The 26,443-nt window shown below is 38.7% G+C and overlaps 2 protein-coding genes across 4 annotated transcripts in view; one reads left to right on the forward strand and one right to left on the reverse strand.

Moving 5' to 3' along the window:
• The window catches only part of LOC126198527 (alkylated DNA repair protein alkB homolog 8), a 37,457-nt gene extending 13,154 nt beyond the window's left edge, over nt 1-24,303 (reverse strand). Inside the window, exons 1-8 of one of the 2 annotated variants that reach the window (XM_049934921.1) lie at nt 24,108-24,303; nt 23,794-24,025; nt 23,521-23,655; nt 2,842-3,045; nt 2,584-2,743; nt 1,898-2,135; nt 1,322-1,477; nt 905-1,054 (exon numbers count right to left, since the gene is read on the reverse strand). In XM_049934921.1, coding sequence (XP_049790878.1) covers nt 905-1,054; nt 1,322-1,477; nt 1,898-2,135; nt 2,584-2,743; nt 2,842-3,045; nt 23,521-23,655; nt 23,794-24,025; nt 24,108-24,248 — 1,416 coding nt within the window. In that variant the 5' untranslated portion in view covers nt 24,249-24,303. The remainder of the gene's footprint in view (nt 1-904; nt 1,055-1,321; nt 1,478-1,897; nt 2,136-2,583; nt 2,744-2,841; nt 3,046-23,520; nt 23,656-23,793; nt 24,026-24,107) is intronic. The other variant, XM_049934922.1, reaches the window with a different exon arrangement.
• Nucleotides 24,304-24,539: 236 nt separating this feature from the next.
• The window catches only part of LOC126198525 (THO complex subunit 2), a 304,001-nt gene continuing 302,097 nt past the window's right edge, over nt 24,540-26,443 (forward strand). For both annotated transcript variants that reach the window (XM_049934917.1, XM_049934916.1), the window contains exon 1: nt 24,540-24,609. In XM_049934917.1, coding sequence (XP_049790874.1) covers nt 24,545-24,609 — 65 coding nt within the window. In that variant the 5' untranslated portion in view covers nt 24,540-24,544. The remainder of the gene's footprint in view (nt 24,610-26,443) is intronic.

The following is a 26,443-nucleotide window of genomic DNA, read 5'->3' on the forward strand; positions in this document are numbered from 1 at the left end:
CGGCAGATCAATTCCTCTTTCAGAGGTTGGCACCAGATATTTGATTACTGCTGCCAACTGACAGCCCCCCCCCCCCCCCCCCCCTCCAATCCAGTGCTAGAAGCACTGCTACTGAAGAGTATAACAGGCCACTGCAAGTTATCATTGGTCCCTTCAATTATGTGTACTACTACTATGGATATTCAGCCTCTCTATTGATACTACAGTGTTAATACAGACGTCGATTATTCCAGACTGTACATTGGTCTTGCCTGCACTTGTGTTCCACTGCACCCCATTGAAGTTAAGTAAACAATTTTTGTCTAAATACTGTTGTGTCTTCCTTTCCCTGCTTTCTGCCTTGGAAGCCACATATCACTACAGGATACATCAGCTGCCACCTGTGATAGTCCCTTCCCCAACAGAAGAATAAGTCACTGAGCCTTGCTTGACCATCAGCTGTCACTGGGCCATTGGCAGGGCACCTGCCCCACCTTTCCAGCCCGTCCATTTCACTGGCACTGGTCCGACAGCCCCCCCCCCCCTCCCCCACTGCCATTCCTATGGACAAGTTAAGCAGGGATGGATCTGATATACCACCACTTCAGCAATATGGAAACAGATAGAGAGTGGCAGAAAATATGTCACCTGGAGATAGCAATCAAAAAAGGCATCCCACTTTAGCCAAAGACAACTATGATGGCCCTTTTCCATCTGAAATTGTAATAATGGGCATTTCACAATGTGTTGCACTACTTTCCATTACTTACAACTACTTTCAGCTGAGAATGTACGGACTTTGACGTGTTACTTAAAATTTCATGATTCCTTAAATTAATTTTTAAAATATATTCCTATATGAACTATCATTGTTATGGAAAATGTAACATGTAGACAGCCACTGAAAATGTGAGTAATAAGTTACCTGAGTGGAAAGGTGATGAATCACAGCAATGCTAATGCATCCATCAGCAATGTCTGAACGCAATGGAATCCTAAGGCAGTTGCAATTGAAGACTTCAAATCCCTTTTCTTGACATACTCTGGTCAAGCCGATGCTCTGGTCACAACCAACCTAAAATTATTTAACAATAGTGTGTTACAAATAAAGGTCCCATATTGCCGTAGATATGAAATTTTAAAACAAAAATAATGTAATTCACTTTCACATCAAGATTTGTTTCTTTACTTTAGAAACTCGTAGGTGCCGTTAAACTAGATAATACGCTCTGGCCCATTTCCAGGCACAGTATTTCATCTGCTTTCCAGATAAGTAAATATCCAGTCAGCAACACAACAATGTATCATATGGTTGATAACACACTAGAGCACAGATACCTACCTTGAATACATCTGAATTATGTGCAAGGTACTTTCCATTACCACATCCTACATCAACAAGGATGGCACCACGAGGTAGAGATGTTAGGAATGCAACGACATTAGGCCAAGGCTTATGGCGTGTTTCACTGAAGTGGTTAGCTATCTTTTCATAGACCTGAACATAGAAACCTTTGACAGCTTTGCTATTTCATCAATGTTTGTCTGAAAATATCATACTTAATCAATAACTAAATTAATAATGATAATTAAAAAACAGAACTTACAGATGCTTGTCAAAATATTAGAATCATCATAGGAATTAAGATTAATTTGGCACAAGAGCTGCCCCATCTTACAAATGCTATTCACAGAAGATAGGCCGAGCGCAACTTCTGAATTATTTCTCATAGATTTTGCACTGCTATGTTCATCGGTAATGGTGGAAGAGAAAATCTGTATTAATTTGTCTGCTCAAAAACAGACCTCAAATGGTTGCAAATATGCCATCCCCCTAGAGAGGAGATCCTGGGTGACAGCATAAACTAAGACATTTTCTGCTACCAAACATTTAACTGGATGATGATAGAGTAATCACCTGATGCACATGTAACTCTTCTAGTTGTGACGCCACTTCTTCATTTCCTTGCTGTTGCAAGTTGTTGATCTTTTGAAAAGAGTCACAAAAGTTATGAAAAGAGCATTTGCAGTCTCCTTTTAGGATTTTACGAAATGTTAAAGATGTTCGAGTCCCACGTTTCATCACTGTGAGGCCCCCGTCTTTAGAGTGAATTATATCTGTCTTCCTTGGAGTAATACCATGTTTCCATGCATATCTACAAAAAGACCAAAATAGGAACCTATACATTAGTTGGAAGTACAAGACTGAATTTAATATATATGTATCAGGATGGAAGCTTATTCATCTGGTATGAGAGGAGCAGTACAGAGGAAATACGATAAACCTCTTATCTTTTGAGTAATTGAGTAAAGATCCCTCAGCTCTCCCCCCCCCTCCCCCCCCCCCTCTCTCTCTCTCTCTCTCTCTCTCTCTCTCTCTCTCTCTCTCTCTCTCTCTCTCTCTCTCTCACACACACACACACACACACACACACACACACACACACACACAAGTTCATCATCCTTTTTACATGATACTCATGTGCTCAGTGCCTCTTGTGTTACGTGAGCAGGGACCTATCCTCATATTAAAATATAAATTTATGTTATTTTACTGCCTTATGAATAAATATAGTGAGAAGAACACCAAATGCCATGCAGTACCTTGCCTCACCAGACATTATGAGTAAAGACCTCTGAGGTAAAAGTACACTGGTGCTGCAGCCATCAACATGTTCAAACTCCATCACAACAGAAGAACCCAATGAAAGGGACAGAATGTGCTCCTCAAAGGCACTGTGCGTATCAATATGAGGCGGAATACCTGTTGCACGATAAAATAAATCACAAGTTTCATTATTAAATAAAGAACAAGTTTAGCTTAGTACGGAAACTTTAAAGAATGTTGAAAATATAAATTACCTTGACCAGGAGCATACTGGTTCACCGTAAGCTGATCTGGGAAAGAAATATCTTTCTTATAACCCCTCTCTTTCAATCGAGAGATTATAAAGTCACATTCCCTGGGAATTTCTCTTGATAATGGATCATCCTTGTCCACATTATTGATATCGTATCTAAATTTAAAACCGTAATGTGTAACTTTCCGATGCTTCAGAGACTGAGCTAAAACAAAAAAAGCATTTGCAAAAAATCTAGACAAAACTATAGCAAACTTCACGAAAGCACATGAAATCTTAAGGCTGGGTAGCAGTGTGATGCCAAATTCAGGGAGTAAAATTTGTTTCATTAAAAGATTTCTAAGGCTAAAATTCAAAATATTTGTTTTTTCTGAAATTAAGTTTTGCTGAGCCAGCACTCAAGGACATAAACAAAATTTATGTCACCTATTAGGACCCATTTGAGGTTTGGCTACAATTGAAAGCAAGATACACTGAGAATACCAGATTTCAGTGTTCAGTGTCCTTTCGCTAATTCATGTCCAAATAGTTACCTTCCAACCTAGCAAAGTTTGGGGTATGCTACAGAGTAGTCTGTCATCACAACCTACATTGTGAGAACTATGAGATATGGAAAAGAGATACTGTCTATGTTCTGTTCTCTTTCTGTATGTGTACCTATTATGTAGTTCGAATCATCATCACTACATTACATGCACTACATTACATGATGAAGCTGACAAAATTTTGGTCAGTTCAGTTCATCCAAATTTTCTCTACTTCAAGAAATAATATTCAGTCACAACACCCAATAAGTTAGTTGTAGAACATTAAAGACATCTTCATCTTTCGTTTCACCTCTGTAATCTAATGAAACTATGACTGGAGAACAAATGTACTAGTGGGCTGATGTTCCTTCAAAGTTTCCAGTGTGTCTGGTGGTAGCTAGAAGGATCAAATTATAGGTTTGCATCTGCCCTTACGCCAAGTCTTGCCCAAAAAAAGTCAAAAGTAGCTCCATTTCCCACTGGTGAACACAAGTTTCTGATCTTCTGTGAAGAATACACTATTTCAATTTCCCATTAGTCTCTTCCTCCTCTTTCCTGGCCTTTTTAAAACACTGGGTTGGAAATGTTAGCTGTAGATGGTGGCCAGATGCCCTTCTTGTCATCACCACTTTCCCGTCCCAGAAAGGAATTTGTGTGACCAAACTGTCTGTATTTACTGTTTTCTCTTGTGGAAGTGTGTGAACATTTTCCAAATGTTTGCAGATTGTATAACTGAGGCCATCATATGTGGGTTCCCTGCCTGGTATTAACTTAGTCACGGGCCAGCAAGTCTACCCACATCCCAGAAGCGGCATGCTAACACATGCCGTTATCTGGGTGGGTCTTCTATTTCTCATTATTGTTAAAGGAACTACCTACTTTTTAGGAGTACTTACAACTCTGGAACTTTGTTGCAAATACTCTGGCAGTTAATCATTTAAATGATAATAATAATAAACCTATTAAGCACTACGGATTGATAATATACCATCACAACTATTCAAAGCTGGTAGAGTTGAGATAAATCACAGGGTATACAAGAATTTGTGGCTCACATGGAGAAAGGAAAAGCTGCCAGAAGTGTGGAATGTAGGGGTAGTGTGTCTGATACACAAGACAGTAGATATATTTAAATGCAGCAACTACAGAGGCCCCAGCAACTAGCAGAAAAGACCAATTTAATATTGGTGTGCACCATCTTTCTGATTTCAAATCTGGATATGACACAATAAATCAGGTTAAACTTTATGAGGCAAAGTGGGAATTTCAGATGCCTGGGAAATTGGTGACTACCCCCTGCATGCTGTAGAGTGCAGACTAGACCATCGCATGAACTGGGTGAGGTTTCCCGGCTGCTCTTCAATTTGGCACTCAAAATAGGGGTGCGTGAATCAGGTATCCAGACAAGTACTATAAGTCTGTACAATTGTTGGTATATGTAGATGATTTGGACCTAATGAGTAGAACATTTAAGAGATCTACAAAGTGCATTCTCAGCTCTAAAACTGAGTGCAGAGAAGATGGACTTGAAAATTAATGAAGGAAAGACCAAGTATACGTATAGTGGTACAAATTAACCCTTACACCCCACAGTAACCCTTGATGGAAAGATTTTTGAGTGAGTGCAATGTTTCCCTTATTTGGATGTAAACAGAAACAAATGGAAGCACTTTGATTGAAATTATGGCACGTGTAAGTGCTTCTAATCGATGTTATTTTTGAATTCTGCGACATTTTAAATCCATGCTTCTATCATAAGAGACTAAGTGCCAACTATAAAATACTGATATGTCCAGTATTTACATTGTTTGTTGTGGTCTTGAGTCCAAAGACTGGGTTGATGCAGCTCTCCATGCTACTCTGTCCTGTGCAAGCCTCTTCATCTCTAAATAACTACTGCAACCTACATCTTTCTGAATCTGCTTACTGTATTCATCTCTTGGTCTCCCTCTACCATTTCCACCAACCCACACTTGCCTCTAATACCAAACTAGTGGTCCCTTGTCTCAGAATGTGTCCTATCAACTGATCCATCCTTCTCGTCAAGTTTTGCCACAAAATCCTTGTCTACCCAATTGTATTCAGTATCTCCTCATTAGTTAAATGATCTACCCATCTAATCTTCAGCATTCTTCTGTGGCAGCACATTTTGAAAGCTTCTATTCTCTTTTTATTTAAACTGTTTATCATCCATGTTTCACTTCCATACATGGCTACACTCCAGACAAATAACTTCAGAAAACGCTTCGTGACACTTCAATTTATATTTGATGTTAACAATTTACTCTTCTTCAGAAATAATCTTCCTGCTATTGCCAGTCTACATTTTATATACTTCAGCCATCATCAGTTATTTTGCTGCCCAAATAGCAGAATTCATCTACTACTTTAAGTGTCTTATTTCCTAATCTAATTCCTTTAGCATCAACTGATTTAATTTGATTTCATTCCATTAGCCTCATTTTGCTTTTGTTGAAGTTCAGCATACATCCTCTTTTCAAGACACTGTACACATTCCATTCAACTGCTCTTCGAAGTCCTTTGTTGTCTCCGACAGAATTACAATGTCATTGGCAAACCTGAAAGTTTTCAAAGTTTTTATTTCTTTGCCCTGAACTTGCAATTCCTACCCCAAACTTTTGTTTGGTTTCCTTTACCGCTTGTTCAATGTACATATTGAACAACATCTGGGATTGCTACAACCGTATCTCATTCCCTTCTCAACGACTGCTTTCCTATCATGGCTCTCAACTCTCACAACTGCTGTCTGCTTCCTGTACAAGTTGTAAATAGCATTTTGCTCCCTGTATTTTACCCCTGCTACCTTCAGAATTTCAAACAGACAATTCCAGTCAACATCATCAAAAGCTTTCTCTAAGTCGACAAATGCTCTAAATGTAGGTTTGCTTTTCCTTAACCTATCTTTTAAGACCCCCCCCCTCCATGAACCATGGACCTTGGCGTTGGTGGGGAGGCTTGCATGCCTCAGCGATACAGGTGGCCGTACCGTAGGTGCAACCACAATGGAGAGGTATCTGTTGAGAGGCCAGACAAACATGTGGTTCCTGAAGAGGGGCAGCAGCCTTTTCAGTAGTTGCAGGGGCAACAGTCTGGATGACTGACTGATCTGGCCTTGTAACCCTAACCAAACTGGCCTTGCTGTGCTGGTACTGCGAACGGCTGAAAGCAAGGGGAAACTACAGCCGTAATTTTTCCTGAGGGCATGCAGCTTTACTGTATGGTTAAATGATGATGGCATCCTCTTGGGTAAAATATTCTGGAGGTAAAATAGTCCCCCATTCGGAAGAGGACGTCTTTATCAGGAGAAAGAAAACTGGCATACTACGGATCGGAGTGTGGAATGTCAGATCCCTTAATCGGGCAGGTAGGTTAGAAAATTTAAAAAGGGAAATGGATAGGTTAAAGTTAGATATAGTGGGAATTAGTGAAGTTTGGTGGCAGGAGGAACAAGACTTTTGGTCAGGTGAATACAGGGTTATAAATACAAAATCAAATAGGGGTAATGCAGGAGTAGGTTTAATAATGAATAAAAAAATAGGAGTGCGGGTAAGCTACTACAAACAGCATAGTGAACCCATTATTGTGGCCAAGATAGACACGAAGCCAACACCTACTACAATAGTACAAGTTTATATGCCAACTAGCTCTGCAGATGATGAAGAAATTGATGAAATGTATGATGAGATAAAAGAAATTATTCAGGTAGTGAAGGGAGACGAAAATTTAATTGACATGGATGACTGGAATTTGAGAGTAGGAAAAGGGAGAGAAGGAAACATAGTAGGTGAATATGGATTGGGGCTAAGAAATGAAAGAGGAAGCCGTCTGGTAGAATTTTGCACAGAGCATAACTTAATCAGAGCTAACACTTGGTTCAAGAATCATAAAAGAAGGTTGTATACATGGAAGAATCCTGGAGATACTAGAAGGTATCAGATATATTATATAATGGTAAGACAGAGATTTAGGAACCAGGTTTTAAATTGTAAGACATTTCCAGGGGCAGATGTGGACTCTGACCACAATCTATTGGTTATGAACTGTAGATTAAAACTGAAGAAACTGCAAAAAGGTGGGAATTTAAGGAGATGGGATCTGGACAAACTGAAAGAACCAGAGGTTGTACAGAGTTTCAGGGAGAGCATAAGGGAACAATTGTCACAAATGGGGGAAAGAAATACAGTAGAAGAAGAATGGGTAGCTTTGAGGAAAGAAATAGTGAAGGCAGCAGAGGATCAAGTAGGTAACAAGATGAGGGCTAGTAGAAATCCTTGGATAACAGAAGAGATACTGAATTTAATTGATGAAAGGAGAAAATAAAAAAAATGCAGCAAGTGAAAGAGGCAAAAAGGAATACAAACGTCTCAAAAATGAGATCGACAGGAAGTGCAAAATGGCTAAGCAGGGATGGATAGAGGACAAATGTAAGGATGTAGAGGCTTATCTCATGAGGGGTAAGATAGATACGGCCTACAGGACAATTAATGAGACCACTAGAGAAAAGAGAACCACTTGCATGAATATCAAGAGCTCAGATAGAAACCCAGTACTAAGCAAAGTCGGGAAAGCAGAAAGGTGGAAGGAGCATATAGAGGGTCTATACAAGGGCGATGTACTTGAGGACAATAGTATAGAAATGGAAGAGAATGTAGATGAAGATGAAATGGGAGATAGAATACTGCATGAAGAGTTTGACAGAGCACTGAAAGACCTGAGTCGAAACAAGGCCCCGGGAGTAGACAACATTCCAGTAGAACTACTGACGGCCTTGGGAGAGCCAGTCCTGACAAAACTCTACCATCTGGTGAGCAAGATGTATGAGACAGGCGGAATACCCTCAGACTTCAAGAAGAATATAATAATTCCAATCCCAAAGAAAGCAGGTGTTGACATCTACATCCATACTCCGCAAGCCACCTGACGGTGTGTGGTGGAGGGACAGATGTGAAAATTACCGAACAATCAGTTTAATAAGTCACGGCTGCAAAATACTAACGCGAATTCTTTACAGACGAATGGGAAAACTAGTAGAAGCTGACCTCGGGGAAAATCAGTTTGGATTCCGTAGAAATATTGGAACATGTGAGGCAATACTGACCTTACGACTTATCTTAGAAGAAAGATTAAGGAAAGGTAAACCTACGTTTCCAGCATTTGTAGACTTAGAGAAAGCTTTTGACAATTTGGTCCGGAATACTCTCTTTCAAATTCTAAAGGTGGCAGGGGTAAAATACAGGGAGCAAAAGGCTATTTAGAATTTGTACAGAAACCAGATGGCAGTTATAAGAGTCGAAGGACATGAAAGGGAAGCAGTGGTTGGGAATGGAGTGATACAGGGTTGTAGCCTCTCCCTGATGTTATTCAATCTGTATATTGAGCAAGCAGTAAAGGAAACAAAAGAAAAATTCAGAGTAGTTATTTTAATCCATGGAGAAGAAATAAAAACTTTGAGGTTCGCCGATGACATTGTAATTCTGTCAGAGACAGCAAAGGACTTGGAAGAGCAGTTGAATGGAATGGACAGTGTCATGAAAGTAGGATGTAAGATGAACAACAACAAAAGCAAAACGAGGATAATGGAATGTAGTCGAATTAAGTCGGGGGATGCTGAGGGAATTAGATTAGGAAATGAGACACTTAAAGTAGTAAAGGGGTTTTGCTATTTGGGGAGCCAAATAACTGATGATGGTCGAAGTAGAGAGGGTATAAAATGTAGACTGGCAATGGTAAGGAAAGCGTTTCTGAAGAAGAGAAATTTGTTAACATCGAGTATAGATTTAAGTGTCAGGAAGTCATTTCTGAAAGTATATGTATGGAGTGTAGCCATGTATGGAAGTGAAACATGGACGATAAATAGTTTGGACAAGAAGAGAATAGAAGCTTTCAAAATGTGGTGCTACAGAAGAATGCTGAAGATTAGATGGGTAGATCACATAACTAATGAGGTGGTACTTAATAGGATTGGGGAGAAGAGGAGTTTGTAGCACAACTTGACTAGAAGAAGGGATCGGTTGGTAGGACATGTTCTGAGGCATCAGGGGATCACCAATTTAGTATTGGAGGGTAGCGTGGAGGGTAAAAATCGTAGAGGGAGACCAAGAGATGAATATACTAAGCAGATTCAGAAGGAGTACTGGGAGATGAAGGAGCTTGCACAGGATAGAGTAGCATGGAGAGCTGCATCAAACCAGTCTCATGACTGAAGACCACAACAACAACAACAACAACAACAACAACATCTTTTAAGATATCGTAAGATTAGTATTGCGCCGTGTGTTCCTACATTTCTCCGGAACTGAAACTGATCTGCCTCAAGGTCTGCTTCTACCAGTTTTTCCATTCTTCTATAAAGAATTTTTGTTCGTATCTTGCAATCATGGCTCATTAAACTGACTGACTGGTAATTTTCATACCTGTCAGCAGCTGCTTTCTTTGCGGTTGGAATTACCACATTCTTCTTGAAGTCCGAGGGTATTTCACCTGTCTCATACATCTTGCACACCAGATGGAAGTGTTTTGCCATGGCTGGCCCTCGCAAGCCTATCAGTAGTTCTGATGGAATATCACCTACTCCCACAGCCTTGTTTCAACTTAAGTCTTTCAGTGCTTTGTCAAATTCTTCACACAGTATCATTACCTCCCATCTCATCTTCATCTATGTCCACTTCCCTTTCTATAATACTGTTTTCAAGCTCATCTCCCTTGTATAGACCCTCCTTCCATCTTTCAACTTTCCCTTCTTGGCTTAGGACTGGTGTATCATCTGCACTCTTGATATTCATACAGCTGCTTCCGTTTTTCCCAAAGGCCTCTTTAATTTGCCTGTAGGCAGTATCTATCTTTCCCCCAGTCAAATATGCTTTTAAATCCTTACACTTGTCCTCTAGCCATTCCTGCTTAGCAATTCTGCACTTCCTGTCAATCTGATTTTCTAAATGTTTGTATTCCCTTTCACCTGGCTCATTTGCTGTATTTTTAAATGTTCTCTTTTCATCCATTAAATTCAATAACTCTTGTGCTATCCAATGATTGCCACTATGCCTTGTCTTTTTACCTATCTCATCATCTGCTGCCTTCACTATTTCATCTCTTAAAGCTACCCATTCATCTTCTACTGTATTCCTTTTCCCTGTTCTAGTCAACCATTGTATAATGCCCCCTCTGAAGCTCTCTGCAATCTCTGGTTCTTTTAACTTATCCAGGCCCCACTTTCTTAATTTCCCACCTTTTTCCAATTTCTTCAATTCTCATCTGCAGTTCATAACCAATAAATTGTGGTTGGAGTCCACATCTGCTTCCGGAAATGTCTTACAATTCGCAAATCCCTGTCTAACCATTACATAATCACTCTTAAATGTACCAGTGCCTACAGGTCTCTTCCACGTATACAGCCGTCTTCTATGGTTCTTAAAACAGGTATTAGTGATGATTAAATTATGTTCTGTGCAACATTCTACCACGCAGCTTCCTCTTTCATTTCTTTCCTCCAGTCCATATTCACCAACTATTTTTCCACCTCTTGCTTTTACTACTAACAAATTCCAGTCCCCTCATCACAATTAAACTTTTGGCTCCCTTAACTGTCAGGATAATTTATTTTATCTTATCAAACATTTCTTCAAAATCCTCATCATTTGCAGAATTAGTTGGCATGTAAACCTGCACTACTGTGATAGGTGTGGGCTTCGTCTCTATCTTGGCTACAACAATGTGTTCGCTATGCTGTTCATAGTAGCTTATCCGCATTCCTATTTTCTTATTCATTGTTAAACCTACCCCTGCATTACCCCTATTTGATTTCGTACTTATAACCCTGTATTCACCTGACCAGAAGTCCTGTTCCTTCCGCAACTGAACTTCACTAATTCCCACTTTATCTAACTTCAATATATCCATATACCCTTTTAAATTTTCTAACCTATCTGTCCAGTTAAGGGATCTTACATTCCATGCTCTGATAGGTACAATACCAGTTCTGTTTCTCTTGATGACATCCCTCTCAGTAGTCCCTACCCAGAGGTCAAGACTGGGGGACCATTTTACCTCTGGAATATTTAACCACGAGGACACCATCATCATTAACCACACAGTAGACCTGCATGTCCTCGGGAAAAGTTATGGCTGTAGTTTCCCCTTGCTGTGGTGCTGATGGTGGTGGTGGTGGTGGTTGGGGGGGGGGGAGGGGGGGGGTGGAAAGCAAGAATTACAACTGACTGATTCCCTGCAACTATTCAGAAGTTCGAGATAGGAACTATTATTTTGTTGAGGTTATTCTCACCAACAGACTTTTTTAACAAGCTTGTAAACAGTGGAACTTTGCAATTAATGCAGGCAATATACACTATGTTGAAGGAGAAAAACTAAATGGAATGTGTATGAGTTATATTTACATCAGAACCATGAACTATCAACACTTCGTTAGAACAAAGAGATCAAAAGTATAAAATGGTGAACTATTGTATTAATTACAGAAGTAACTATTGCAGTTATAGGAAAAAAAATTCCAAACAGGATATCACAGCCAAGTTTCCGGAATACACAACCACCAATTCACTGCTAAAGTCATTGTATACGAAACTCAAAGCTTCCAAGGATTTTCAAAATCCTGTTTAAGCTTATTAAATACAGCAAAGTTTATTAACATTCTACATCTTTATTCTTCTTTTTTACATATTTATTTCTCATCATAGCCAGTATGATGCTGAACACGTTTCTCTCAATGAGAGACCTATTTGTTGGCACCATCACTGTAGAATGTTCGACTTTGTTGGGAGAGGCACAACCTCACCTCTGCTTTCACTGTCCCTCCCCACAAAGTGAAGTCCTTGAAGATGTTCTTTCAGTTTTGGAAACAGGTGAAAATTGGATAGGGTCAGTGAGGACTGTATGGAGGATGATCTATGACAGTGAAACCAAGATGTCGGATTGTTGCCGGTGCTGTAGTGCTCGTGCAGGGTACGGCATTGTCATGCTGAAGGACAGGGTGCTCCATGTGTGGATGAGCTCTCTGAATTCAAAACTCGATTAGAGCATGCTGGTTCTTACATGTTACATTACACACCACCATGTTACATGCTACAGTATGTGATGAAAAGTATCCAGGCACCCCCAAAAACATATGATTTTCATATTAGGTGCATTGTGTTGCCACTTACTGCCAGTACTCCATATCAGCAACCTCAGTAGTCATTAGACATCATGAGAGAGGGGAATAGGGCTCTCTGCGGAACTCATGGGCCTTGAACAAGGTCAGATAATTGAGTGTCACTTGTGTCACACGTCTGTACGCGAGATTTCCACACTCCTAAACATCCGTAGATCCACTGTTAACGATGTGACAGTGAAGTGAAAACGTGAAGGGACACGTACAGCACAAAAGCATACAGGCCGACCTCATCTGCTGACTGACAGAGACTGCCGATGGTAGAAGAGGGTCATAATGTGTAACAGGCAGACATCTATCAAGACCATCACACAGGAATTCCAAACTGGATCGGAGTCCACTGCAAATATTATGACAATTAGGCTGGAGGTGAGAAAACTTGGACTTCATGGTCGAGTGGCTGTTCATAAGCCACACATCATGCCGGTAAATTCCAAATGACGCCTCACTTGGTGTAAGGAGCATAAACATTTGACAATTGAGCAGTGGAAAAACGCTGTGTGGAGTGACAAATCACAGTAAACAATGTGGCAATCTGATGGCACGGTGTGGGTATAATGAATGCTTGGTGAATATCATCTGCCAGTGTGTGTTATGCCAACAGTAAAATTCAGAGGTGGTGGTGTTATGGTGTGGTCATGCATGGAGGGGGCTTACACCCCTTATTGTTTTGTGTGACGCTGTGACAGCACAGGCCAACACTGATGTTTTAAGCACCTTCTTGCTTCCCACTGTTGAAGAGCAATTTGGGGATGGCGACTGCATCTTTCAACACGATCGAGCACCTGTTCATAATATATGGCCTGTGGCAGAGTGGTTACATGCCAATAAAATCCCTGTAATGGACTGACCTGCACAGAGTACTGACCTGAATTATATAAAACACCTTTGGGATGTTTTGTTATGTAGACTTCATGCCAGGCTTCACCAACTGACATCGATATCTCTTTCCTCAGTGCAGCACTCCATGAGAAATGGGCTGCTATTCCCCAAGAAACCTTCCAGCACCTGATTGAATGCCACTTCTACATAATAGGTGTTTAACAAAGCATGGGGCATAGATAGAGAGATGCTGAATGATATGCATGTGGCTGTCAAAAGAACAATGAGTGGACTTTGTGTATTCTCCTTAAGCTGGCATCCCACACTAGAGCAGATGTATGAAATCAAGATGTCCATGCAAGTAATGTTTTCTATACTGTAAAGTTTGAAATCCAGGAAGTTCTTGCACATAGCGAGATTATCTACAGAGTTGTAAATTTGTGTTTATTTAAAAATTAATATTTGTTGAAAGGAACATCATGTACAAAGTCTGCTTCTCCCGCAGAACAATGGTCGTGTATTTGCTATTTCAGCTGCAGAAAGTTACACCCATGAAGAATTACGCAAACGCAAATCTAAGCTCACACAGTTATTTAAAGAGAAACAGTGCATTTTGGCACCCTGCCAACAAGACCAGAATAATCTGTGTTGGAAATCAATGTACAGGCTGTCCATGATTAAAGTTCCAGTTTCAAAATGCTGTAGAAAGAGAATAACTTGTTAGTATGACATCACATTTGAACTGCACATTACTGACACAGGGGAAAACGTCAAGGAACAAAAAATATTTAACAAAAGTTTGGCCAAGAGATGGCACTGTAAGCATCAGAATGTGAACACCAACAGATGCATTGCACATGGCTGTTGCTCAGTTTGTGTCCGAGATGCCAAATATGACTGTTCCCATGAAGGACGGTATACTGCTGGTAAAGCTCTTTTACAAGAACAGTGAATGTGCGCTGGTAACCTTGTAGAAGTTCTGGTCACTCATGGGTAAGAAAAAAAAAAAAAAAAAAAAAAAGGCATTGGTCTGATGTTTGTTAAGGGTCTGGAGAAAATGATTACAATATTCGAGAAGATAGGTCTTTTTGAAGCGCAGTGTGGCAGAGAGAGGAATATAGTTGATCCAACGTCTGCCGAAGGTCAAGGCCACAGCACTGCAAGAGGTGTCGAGCGGTGGTGTGCAAATATGCAATGCATGGGGAATTGCCCAAAGAGTGCACATTTGTGCTAGCAAGGTGCATAAAATCCTATGAAACATCCTGCGTTGCTATCTATACAAAATCACCCATGTTCAGGAGTTGCTTCCTGCTGACCTGTCAGTAAGAGAAAAGTTCGCTCTGGAATTTCTTGCTGGACATGGGCAATGAATAGCCGTGGGACATTCTGTGGCTAGAGGAAGTCCATTTGCATCTCCAAAGACATGTCAACATGCAGAACTGAAAAATCCGGCTAACGGAAAATCTGCATGCACATCAACAGGCACTTCACTCTGCAAAGGTCACTCTGACTGTGTGGAGTAGGCTGATGGCATATGGCATCATTTGTCTCAGGGCAATCCCCCCCCTTCCCCACAGGAGAATAGACCCGTGGGTCCTCTTACCTGTGCCATCACTGCTATGAGAGTCTTTTGTGCACCAATGTCATTCCAACCCTTCAACAGTGTGGACATGTGGGTGGTATCATTTCATGCACGATGGTGCTCCTCTGCACGTTGCACAGCCGGTGAAGCGGTTGCTGCAGGGACATTTCGGAAATGCTAGAATTGTCATTCATCATTTCCCTACAGCCTGGCCATCCCGACCATCCAGCCTTAATCTACGTGACTTCTGGCTGTGGGATTGTCCTAAAGATGCTGTGTTCAGTGCTCCAATTACGAACATTTCTAAACTGAATGCATGGTTTGCACAACACATTACCACTGAGACACCCCTATCTGTTGTTTCTCAATTTCAACTTGTGGCAGAAAGTGGTGGGCAGCATACTGAACATGTCTTGTGCCAGTCCCATGACAATTAGAAAGCAAAGTCATTTTGCTTTTTGCATGGTTTTTTGCCCCAGGACAATTAAAAACTGATTTTTTCCATCCAATGTGGTATGACCTAACTGAGGTGGATGGGCTTACCTAGAACTGTGCTACAGCTGTTAACTGCCAAACTTGTGGAGTCATGCACGTTGAACAGTGAGGATGGTGTAATATGAAACTCAAACCATAGCCACTGTATCATGATTCATCTGTCATTTGTAGCTGACTCCACTTACATGAAGACAAAGTGCAACATAATGGTAACACCTTTGTTTTTTATATTTTTTGTCTCGTGATGTTTTCCCATGTTTCAATAATATGCTGGTCCGCCCCCTTAGTTGAATGGTCAGTGCGTTGGAATGCCACGTACGGGAGCCCGGGTTCGATTCCCAGCTAGGGTGGGAGATTTTCTCCCTCAGGGACTGGGTGTTGTGCTGTCATCATCATTTCATCCCCATTGTCGATGCACAAGTCACCCAATGTGGCGTCGCACTCAATAAGACTTGCATTTCCCGCCTGGTAACTCCTGGCCACTGACGCCATTTCCAATAATATGCTGTTCTAATTTGACGTCATTCTGAGCACTGGTCTATTTCTAAACCATTTTGAAACTGGAACTTTAATTACGCACACCATGTGAACTGAGAAGGGAGATTTGGGTGATGGTGCAGATTAGGGACGTTTGGAGTGAATTTTGTGTTCAAAAGATTAGTTTCATTTTTGTAACAAAGTCACTCACATGTTGTCAATGTTGACTGGGAAGAAGCTTTTGTAGAATTCGTATTGCTGTAACTGTATGCCAATAACAACCGGTCAATGGAAGAGTTACTAAAAGCTCTTGCTGACTTAGATGGTAAACTGGATGAATCAAACACAGAATTAAAAGCAGAATGAAATGCTAAAATAGACAGCAGAATGCTAATGTAACTTAGCATAAGAGCTGAAATCTCAAGGCAATGGCAAAGTTTCAAGGGGCAGCACTGAATGCTTAGACAATACTAATGTAAATACAGAGAGACACACAAGGTGTTAAATTCACTGAACATGACGACAAAGTAGATGAGCACAGTAGTAAAAATGAAGGAAGATTAGTGTTTAATGTCTAGTTGATATTGTCTTCATTAGAGACAAACTCACATTAGGAAAAAATGGATCTGTCATGTTCTTTTCAAAGGAATCATTCTGGCATTTGCCTGATGTGATTTAGGGAAATTATGGAAAACCTAAATCTGGATGGCTGGATGAGGATTTGAACCATTGTCCTCCCAAATGTGAGTCCAGTGTGCTACCCACTGAGCTACCTTTCCAAAAAATAATACCCATGATAAATATCAAACATGAAGTGCGCGTTTGATAAATGAAAATGGCAGGCATGGCTTAAGAAACACTGAAAACTGAAGTATGAGGGACATTTCATAAATAATGCACACTATTTTTTTACTTCCACTTTTTTCCTTCAATATATCTTTACAGTCCTTCAATTCAGTCTCGCTGCTTCTCTATGACTGAATTACAATCTCTCAGAAGCTCTATTATTCCATCCATGACACCACTTCTGTTCACCTGTTGAGTGGCTCAGGTTATAGTGGTAGAAAGCTCTTCCAGAGAAAGATAACGAAGTCCATGTGTACATTTTCCCAACTTTGAGAACAAACTGAAGTTTGGTGGACTCGTGTCAAGACTATAGGAAAGATGCAGCAACACTTTCCATCTGTATTACGAAAGTTTGTGGGCTACAACATTGCCGATATGCATCCTCAAGAAAGTGAGTTTGGGTTTTGTGCATTTTTCTGCACAGGTTTTGAATGAAGTTATGATTATACACTGCTGTGACACTTGTTCCACATGGGACTCTGTCATGATGATTCCTTGGTGATCATAAGCAAAAATCATTATTTGATTGAGCTTTGACTAAGCGTGTCGAAATTATTTTCGATGTGGAGAATCTGAAGCTCTCCACTCATTGGACTGTGATTTCAACTCTGGTTCAAAGTCTCTAATCCATGTTTCATTGATAATGACAATTCAACCAATAACCCTTGACCTTCACAGTCGAATCATTGTTTGAGCAAGGGTGCAATGTCCAGGCATTTCTGCTTCTCTTCAGCAGTAAAATAGTGTGAGACCTATCTCTCAGAAATTTTTCTCTACTGCCAATCATTTGTCAGAATATGGAATACTGATGTTGGGGGAATTCCTGTGAGTTCAGAGAGGTCCTCACAAGTCACACAGTGATCTTCTTCAAGAGCATATGCCACAAGTTTCACACTTCGTTCACCTGTTGGTATTTTTGGCCTTCCGTGTCTTGGATTATCATCTATGCTTGTATCACCACCATGAAAACTATTAACCCAGAACTCACCACAAACTTCACTTGCACTACGGATTTCTGTCGGATTTTCACCATGTAAAGTTTAGTTCTGGATGTATGACCTCCTGGTTTTCAACAGTCACAGTAACTAAGAACTCTGCAGGGTCCATTTCTACCTCTCGCCAATTTTATGTTGGAGTACACAGCGAAAAACAAAAACCTGTGTTTCTTCCTCAAACTCACAACTCTATCTCTCTAATTTTCATTGTTGTTACAGCAAACAAACCACAGTACTACCAACCAGTGCATTATTTATGAAATGTCCCTCGTAACTGCAAAACATTTTGATTAGCTTCTTAATTGACCGGAATTCACAAATACTCAAGAAAATATAGATGAAGATTTACCTACATCTCCCAAAGAAATTGAAGTACTCATCGAAATCCTAAAAAAAAAAGATAATGTTACTAGAACTCTTTACATGACCTCTGTTGGAAATTAAAAAAATGAGCTAAAATTAATCTTTGAGAAAATACGGAAAACAGAAAAAAATTCCTGTAGTGTGGAAGGTAGCCCTGATACATCCTCTACATTAGAAAGGCAATAAACAAAACATTTGCTACTACAGAGGAATTTATTTGATACTGTTTACATTTTCTGAGATTTTATTAAATTTGGTATAAATGACGTTTGAAAGTCATTTAGGTGAGTATCGAGGTGGTTTAGATAATAGCAGATCACGTTTTGAAGACATATTTGATATGAAGTCAATGATTTGGCACAGACAACTGAATTGGAAAGTTACTGTAGTGGTGTTTGCCAATTTAAAAAAGGCATACAATTCCATAAACAGACAAACTATGGATAAAACATAACAATATTATGAAAAGGATAGTTGCTACTCACCGTACAGTGGAGATACCGAGTCGCAGATAGGCACAACAAGAAGTCTATAGGAAAGTGAGCTTTCGACCAACGAGATCCTTGTCGAAAATAGACAAAAAAAACACACACACACACACACACACACACACACACACACACACACACACAGTTTCTGGCTTTAGCTTTTAGCTGCCAGAGACTTTGGTTATGAAGCGTATGTGAGTTGTGTTTACATGAAAATATGTGTGTGTGTGTGTGTGTGTGTGTGTGTGTGTGTGTGTGTGTGTACATTGTCCATTTTCGGGACAATATGGGAATTTGGTTGAATGTCTAAATCAGCAAATCTAATTTGTGAAGCATCTGAAGTGAAATTCATTGGAGACATATCTCGGCCCTTAGAAAGAAATGCAGGAGCATGGGAATGTTATGATCTATCCGTAATTCTTTTTAACTGCTTTCTATAAAAATAGTGAGAATTTTGAATGAAAAATTGAATCACTATAAGATTTCAACAAAAACACTGGAATAAACTGCTTTACTTTTGCAGATGACTGTGTTACACTTTCTAAAAAATATGACAGCTGTTGTAAAACAAACTAATTTATTAGAAGAAATAGACAGCGTACTGTCTTTAAGAATCTCTACAGAAATAAAATAAATTTACTGTCTTAAAAGTGCAACAAAATTTCTGAAAACCAACTGAAGAGGTTAAAAAATTAAATATCTTTGGGGAGGGAACAAAAATGGCATACAGTATAACAAAAGACTTCGACAACAAAAAAATGACTGTCTAAAAATGCAAAAACAAGGCATTACAATGCAGTTGTGAAGCTAGAATATCTATCTGCAAATATCTAGTATTATAGTGTAACTTAGATAAATACTGGAAGGGCGAATAGTTTGGAAATTACTTAGGAATGATGGAATGTCTCAAAACATATAATGAGAAAAAGAAGACATGTATTTTTTGGACATTTATATCAAATGCAAAGCAGTAACAAGAAAGGTCTTTTGTGGGATAAGAAGTTAACAACAGTTGTTTCCCCAAGGCTGAAATGCTCAGAACACATGAAGAAAAAAAAAAAAAAAAAAAAAAAAAAAAAAAAAAAAAAAAAAAAAAAACAGTGAACAAACAAAAGGTTACTGGAAGAAAAGAACTGAGGTAGACATTCCAGAGGACTGTTTTAAGGATTTAACTGAACAAAAAATTCAGCAAAACATTTCATATTCAGTTGACACATCTCTTTCATCAGATGATGTCTGCAAAAAATCTGTTCAGGAAAGGTTGTTTAATTTTAACGGCCAACAGCCTTGCCACAGTGATAACACCGGTTCCCATCAGATCGCCAAAGTTAAGCGCTGTCGGGCTTGGCTAGGACTTGTATGCCGTGCACTGTTGGCAAGCGGGGCACACTCAGCCCTTGTGAGAACAACTGAGGAGCTACTTCATTAAATAGTGGCTCCAGTCACGAAAATTGACAATGGGCAGGAGAATGGTGAGCTGAACACATGCCCCTCCATACCCGTATCCAGTGATGCCTATAGGCTGAGGATGACACAGCAGTCGATCAGTAATATTAGGGTCTTCTGAGACCTATTTGGATGGAGTTTAGTTAGTAGTTATTTAATTTTAATACTGAGTTTCAATTGAATTGGCGAAACATTGACAGATTTTTTAGCGGCATTTTATAAATTGTTATTTTATGTTAGGGTTTTGTTGTTAATGTGGGCATTAAACGGTAGGTGAGTCATTTTTTTTCTTTGAAGGGTGACGGGGTGAGATTGTTTTGTATTTTATTTTGTGTGTGTGTGTGGGGGGGGGGCAGGGGGGGGGGTTGAGGGGGGGGGGAGGAGGGGGGTTGGACAGCTTAGATTTATATATTGGTAGCCATGATTGGTAAGAATTTTTCTGTAGTTTTACTTGATTATTACAGTACCTATGGTATGTGTATTGATGTGCATGACAATGCATTTCTTATCTATCAAAACTGGCAGTTTAAGTTTTCCTGAATATTTGGTTTGTATTGTCAATTACTGGTAATTGCGTTGGATTGTTTTACCTCAACTATTAAAGTCACATTTTTTATACTAGTTATGTGAGTTTTGGTTTTATTGTACCACAGACTTTGTTTTAGCCTTATAAATCAAGTGAAGTGTTAAATAACGGATTTGTGTGTGATTTTGTGGTATTGTTGATTTTGTCTGAGCTGTGTGCGTCAAGTGAAATTTCTGGCACCAGATTTTGGAGCTATGTGTGAGTTCCTGGTATTGTGGACTTTAATTGAGACATACAGGTCAAGTGAAATTTCTAATATCAGTTCCCCAATCAATGCAGTTATGGTATTGTAGTTTTGTTGAACACTGAGGATTTTATTTGTTTGATCTTTGCATTTGGTAGTATATGTTTCAACATGTCTTCATTATTAGGACTATCATATATTTAGTCCCCCCCCCCCCCTCAAAAATCCCTAATTCTCGATGTTTCCCATTAGTTTCTGCAGTTAAATATTTTTCCTATTATGTGTGTCTAAGTGTGTGTAATGAGTGAACTAGGACTAACAGCGGATATTGAACGTATACAGAGAAGGGCAACATCAATGTTCACAGGTTTGTTTAATTTGTGGAAGTGTTACAGAGATACTGAAGGAACTGAAATGGCAGACTCTTGAAGAGACACGTAGTATCCCAAGAAAGTCTATGAACAAAGATTCAAGAACCCGCTTTAAATTATTAATCCAGGGGTATACTACAACACCCTACGTATCACTCACACAGGAATTGTGAGGATAAGATCATAATAATTATTGCACACACAGAGGCATTCAAATGATCATTCTTCCCATGCTCTATATGTGAATGGAACAGGAAGACACCCTAATAGCTGGTACAATGGGACATACCCTCTGCTATGCATCTCATGGTGGCTTGCAGAGTATAGATGTAGACGTCATGGCTGCCATATTGTATAATCTACTTGATGACGCCATTGGTCATGCTGACAGCTGTCCTGAAGGAGTTTAGTCTGTTCAGGCATCCTGATTTTGGTTTTCCTAAATCATTTCACGAGCATACTGGAATGGTTCACTTATCAATGTCATGGCCAATCAACTGTCCTATCCCACCACAGATGGTCATGTACTCAGATGGCCCTACATTTGTACAGGTTCCATTCAGAGAATGGTATAATGTTAATTGCATTGTTCCCTAACTCAAAACATATCTTCATATAGGCCTACATGATAATCTTACATTGCAAAAACTTGTCGTGCCGCTGTGGCTGACTTTTTTTTTAGTAGTACTAACAATTTCAGATATTCAGTAAAAGTGGAAGGGAGCTATATATTATAAAACTTTATATTTTCAAAGAATGAGTTGAGAACCTACACAAATCTTCTCATAATAGTGGCTGGTTGGTTTTGGGGAAGGAGACCAGACAGCGTGGTCATCGGTCTCATCGGATTAGGGAAGGATGGGGAAGGAAGTCGGCCGTGCCCTTTCAGAGGAACCATCCTGGCATTTGCTTGGAGTGATTTAGGGAAATCACGGAAAACCTAAATCAGGATGGCCGGACGCGGGATTGAACCGTCGTCCTCCCGAATGCGAGTCCAGTGTCTAACCACTGCGCCACCTCGCTCGGTTCCTCACAATAGTGCACAATTGCACAAAAGTGTGTAATCAGACATTTATTTAAGGAACTCGGGATATTCACAGTACCTTCACAATACACATATTGACTTATGACATTTGTCATTAATAACACATCCCAATTCAAAAATAACAGCAAAGTGCATAGCTATAACACTAGAAGAAAGGATGATATTCAATATTCTGGATTAAATCTCACTTTGGCACAGAAAGGGGTGAATTATGCTGCCACAAAAATCTTTGGTCATTTGCAAATAGTATTAAAAGTCTGACAGATAGTCAACCAGCATTTAAAAGCAAATTAAAAGAATTTCTGAATGACAATTCCTCCTACTCAATAGAAGAATTCTTAGATATGCAGTAGTAAATGAAAAAAAAAAATTAATTATTTTGTGTAAAGGAAACTTATGTTGAAGTGACACATTGCACATCATTACAAAATGTCGTATTCATGATCTATGGAACAAGGATTAATTTAGGTATGTATGAAGACTGGTTCATCTACCTTGTGTCGGTTAAAAATTACCTAACATCTGAAAAGCAAAGATGAGCCCAAACAAATATAAACTAGTTTTTTTACCATGTAGGGAGCTATGAGTGATGCAATTTTACATATACTCATCTGACATTCACATGGAACGAAGGGTGGGAAAAGTGATGGGACAGGTAAACTGACACAGTGTTTATTATTTGGGTTTGGTCTATCATGACCAAGCCTGTAATACTTCAAGAAAATAAACTATGCTCTAAATGTAAGAAAAGGCAGCATTCTGACACTGCCCCCTTTCTTTTCTCTTTCAAACTCTGACCTACCTACTTCGTTTTTCTTCTGCCAGTCCATTATTTATAAGTAAATGTTAGATAAAGTAACTAGATCAACATACTACATATTGTAGTCATTTTATAATCAATCTAAAAAATGTTAAATTATTTAGAGCTGCTTAGGTAGGTTAGAAAAAGAAATATATGAGGCCTAGGCAGTTTGAGTGTCAAAATGTTTAAAAGCAGCATTCATTATTGTTTGATTATTATTACAATTCTTATCATTCACTGAGAGATTACACCTATTGATTGTAACCGTTTGTCAAATCGTAAAATCGATTGCAATTAGAGAGAAATACAACAAATCATTAATTTTTAAAAATAATTATACCTAATATGCCTGCAAATTATTTATTACACGAACATCAAGCAATTCATGGTTTGATGGCTAAACAAGTGGAAGATACCACTACAAACATAATGTTAAAGTTATAAAGTTTGCGAGAGAAATGATATACCTGAATCACTTTCATTTTCTGACCAGTCAATACAATTCAAAATCACATTTTCTTCATCCCGTGTCACGAAATCTTCAAGTACTTCTATTCCAGATGGAAGAGTATTGCTGATGTTTAGATTTTGGGCATCTGGCACTGCAAATTTGAGAAATAAAGTTATCTAGATGAGGTCGACAACCAAATAAGGAACTAATCAAATCAAAATTATTATTTTTGATTTAACATATAACTGAAAGGCATAAACGACTGAGGACATGAATCTAATGAACTCACGTTTTTCTGTGTATGCCAAATACAGACATCCCATATTAAGTTCTTTCAGCTGCTTGCCATGGACAGCGTTATATGCAAGAGCTGCTGCCGAAGGTTCCTGGTACACAATGAAGCTGTACGATTTCCCTGGTAGCATAACAATTTCTTCTACAAGTCCATATGATGAAAACACCTCCAGCAAACTCTCTCTTTTCATTCCGCTGACTAGCCCTGCGTTACCAATGAACAAATTCTGGAAACAAAGTCATTTAACTACCAGGAAAGATGCTACGTCATTTGGGAACAGTACGCCGCAGTTGAATAATGCTACTTACCGTTGTTGGTACATCAACGCACTTTATTCCTGTGTCTCGTAGAAGCATACTAGCATATCTCGTCTGTTTACGTTTAGTTTTTCTACCTCTCTTGTAGCTGCTGATGTTAGTGTTCATAGCTAAATCACTATCTCCTTTCATATCGACGGCCGAAAGAACATATGTTTAATGTTTACAACCAAACACCTTGCACAGATTATAGAGCATCTACTATATGATTTATGAATATCTATGGCGAATTTGAGGTTTTTTTGCTGAGTTTGTTGATAAATATTACTTCAACGTAAAGCTGTAAAATATGTTTAAAATACCTTTTAATACAACAACGGAGGCTAATTACTTTGACGTGTATTTTTCGTACTTGATGTTGAGCTAGTAATTTTGAAACAATTCGTCCATATCTGTGACGGCGTTTTTGAGATTGTAGTTTGTTCAAAATGGCTGTTTCGGTGGTTGGATGTGAGATATGGAAAAACTGGGAAAAACAAGGAAAAAATGATTAGTAAGTCGACTCTGACAGAATATTAATATATTTATTTAAAATAACGTGTGTTGTATTGCAAATGCCTCATATTTAGTGAAGATTATAGCTTTAAAGGATAATCGTCTTCGAACCGCTTCCAGGTGTTGAGTAGTTCAGGTGTACCTTAAATAAGTTATTTTTTTTATATAAACCTGTTACAGCAACTGTCAGGATAGCGAAAAACAATAGTTTTGTATGTCTTGTTTTTTATTCGTTGCATTGGCGGTACTTTGAGACGTTAAATGTTTGCATTGTAGCTCAATGGAATAGGCAGTCAGGTTCAGCATTGTTCTAACTTAAAAAAAATTTCAACACAGCTAGCAGAAATGCGCGAATGTAAAACATACGTGTGTTTAAAACAAAGGAAATGACGAAACTGCCCTTGATGGAAGTTCAAATATTTACGTTAAACCAAAATAATTAACGAATTGAGGCATAAACAAATATTGCTTTAGTAGCTGACAAACCAGCTATGCACAATAATAGTTAATACAAATGAAATTACTCCCTTAATTAGAACTCTTTATTGCCAGTTATAGTAAGTTAGTATTATGAAATATCTTGCCTGGAAGGTGGGTGTGAATTTCTAATGCCCATTGAGTCAAAAGAATGATTGTGTGTGTGTTTTAGTTAGTGACGGCATCAAATATCACAGGTCACATATTTTATTTGACATTAAACAGTAGGAGAAAGTAAATCCCGAACAGAAAGTTATTTTTTCCTCTTCTACCACCACCATCACCTATATTTCATAGTCTGTAGTGGGCTACTGCAAAACAGTTCATGTTCAGTAGCATACATTAAGGCACAGTCATTCTGAGAGCACAGGAAATGGAAAGATTCACACAAAGTTTTTAATGAAGGCATTATAATACATGATACAAGCCAGTGAAACCAATTGTAATTTGAAACACTATCCAGACTCCATTGTCATGTGTCAAGATTATAGTTCAGTCATGTAGCCGGAATGGGAACATTTCCTGGTTTTGGTTTTGCTATTGTTTAAAATAAAATTCGACTATGCGTTAGTGTATTGTTTGCTAATATTTGCAAATTTTTATGTACCCATCTCCAAGCCTTTCACATAAGAAAGTTTATTGGAAATAGAAGTTGTTCTAAGCAGTTCGGTATAATTGCTGTGTAGCAATGGTCGTATCAGTATGGTTGCAGTATATTTATCTTAACAAGGCTTCACATTTGTTTACCACACCTTGTACTGGCAGATGCTGCTATCAAGTCAACTTCATTGGGTAGAACCTATGGTCCATTATGGGGTCATTCCATATCAAATCACCCAATAAAAAATAAATTTTACACCCACCTCCTTAGATTTTCATGAAATTTGGCTCAAATGGTTCTAATACCATCCTGACACCACCTGCAAATTTTTTTTGCTGTATCTCTTATAGTTTTTTTTTTTTTTAATATAAATTTTTAAAGTTTTTATGTTTTTGCGTTTTCCGAACCTTCAGAAATGGTAAATTTAATTTGTATTCAAAACTTTAAAATTGCTTATCTTAAAAACTCTTTTAGATAACATCATGAATTTTTGCAGGAAGTTTATTTATTATACATATTTGAAGATAAAAATGATACTATTAAAATATATTAATATTTTCTAAGAATGCTCTTTAATTTACTCTTAAACATATAGGCTACTTGATAAAAGAAAAATAATGATGGCTTAACATGTTTATTAATTATAGTAGATTACATTAGAATTATGTACAAAGATAGTGTACTTACGACACTTATGTATAACCCAACTGATTGCTTGAAACATTGAATTTTTTGAGTAATTTTGTCCTTTTAA

The sequence above is a fragment of the Schistocerca nitens genome, chromosome 8 (assembly GCF_023898315.1).
Source record: "Schistocerca nitens isolate TAMUIC-IGC-003100 chromosome 8, iqSchNite1.1, whole genome shotgun sequence".
In the NCBI taxonomy this organism is placed as follows: Eukaryota; Metazoa; Arthropoda; class Insecta; order Orthoptera; family Acrididae; genus Schistocerca; species Schistocerca nitens.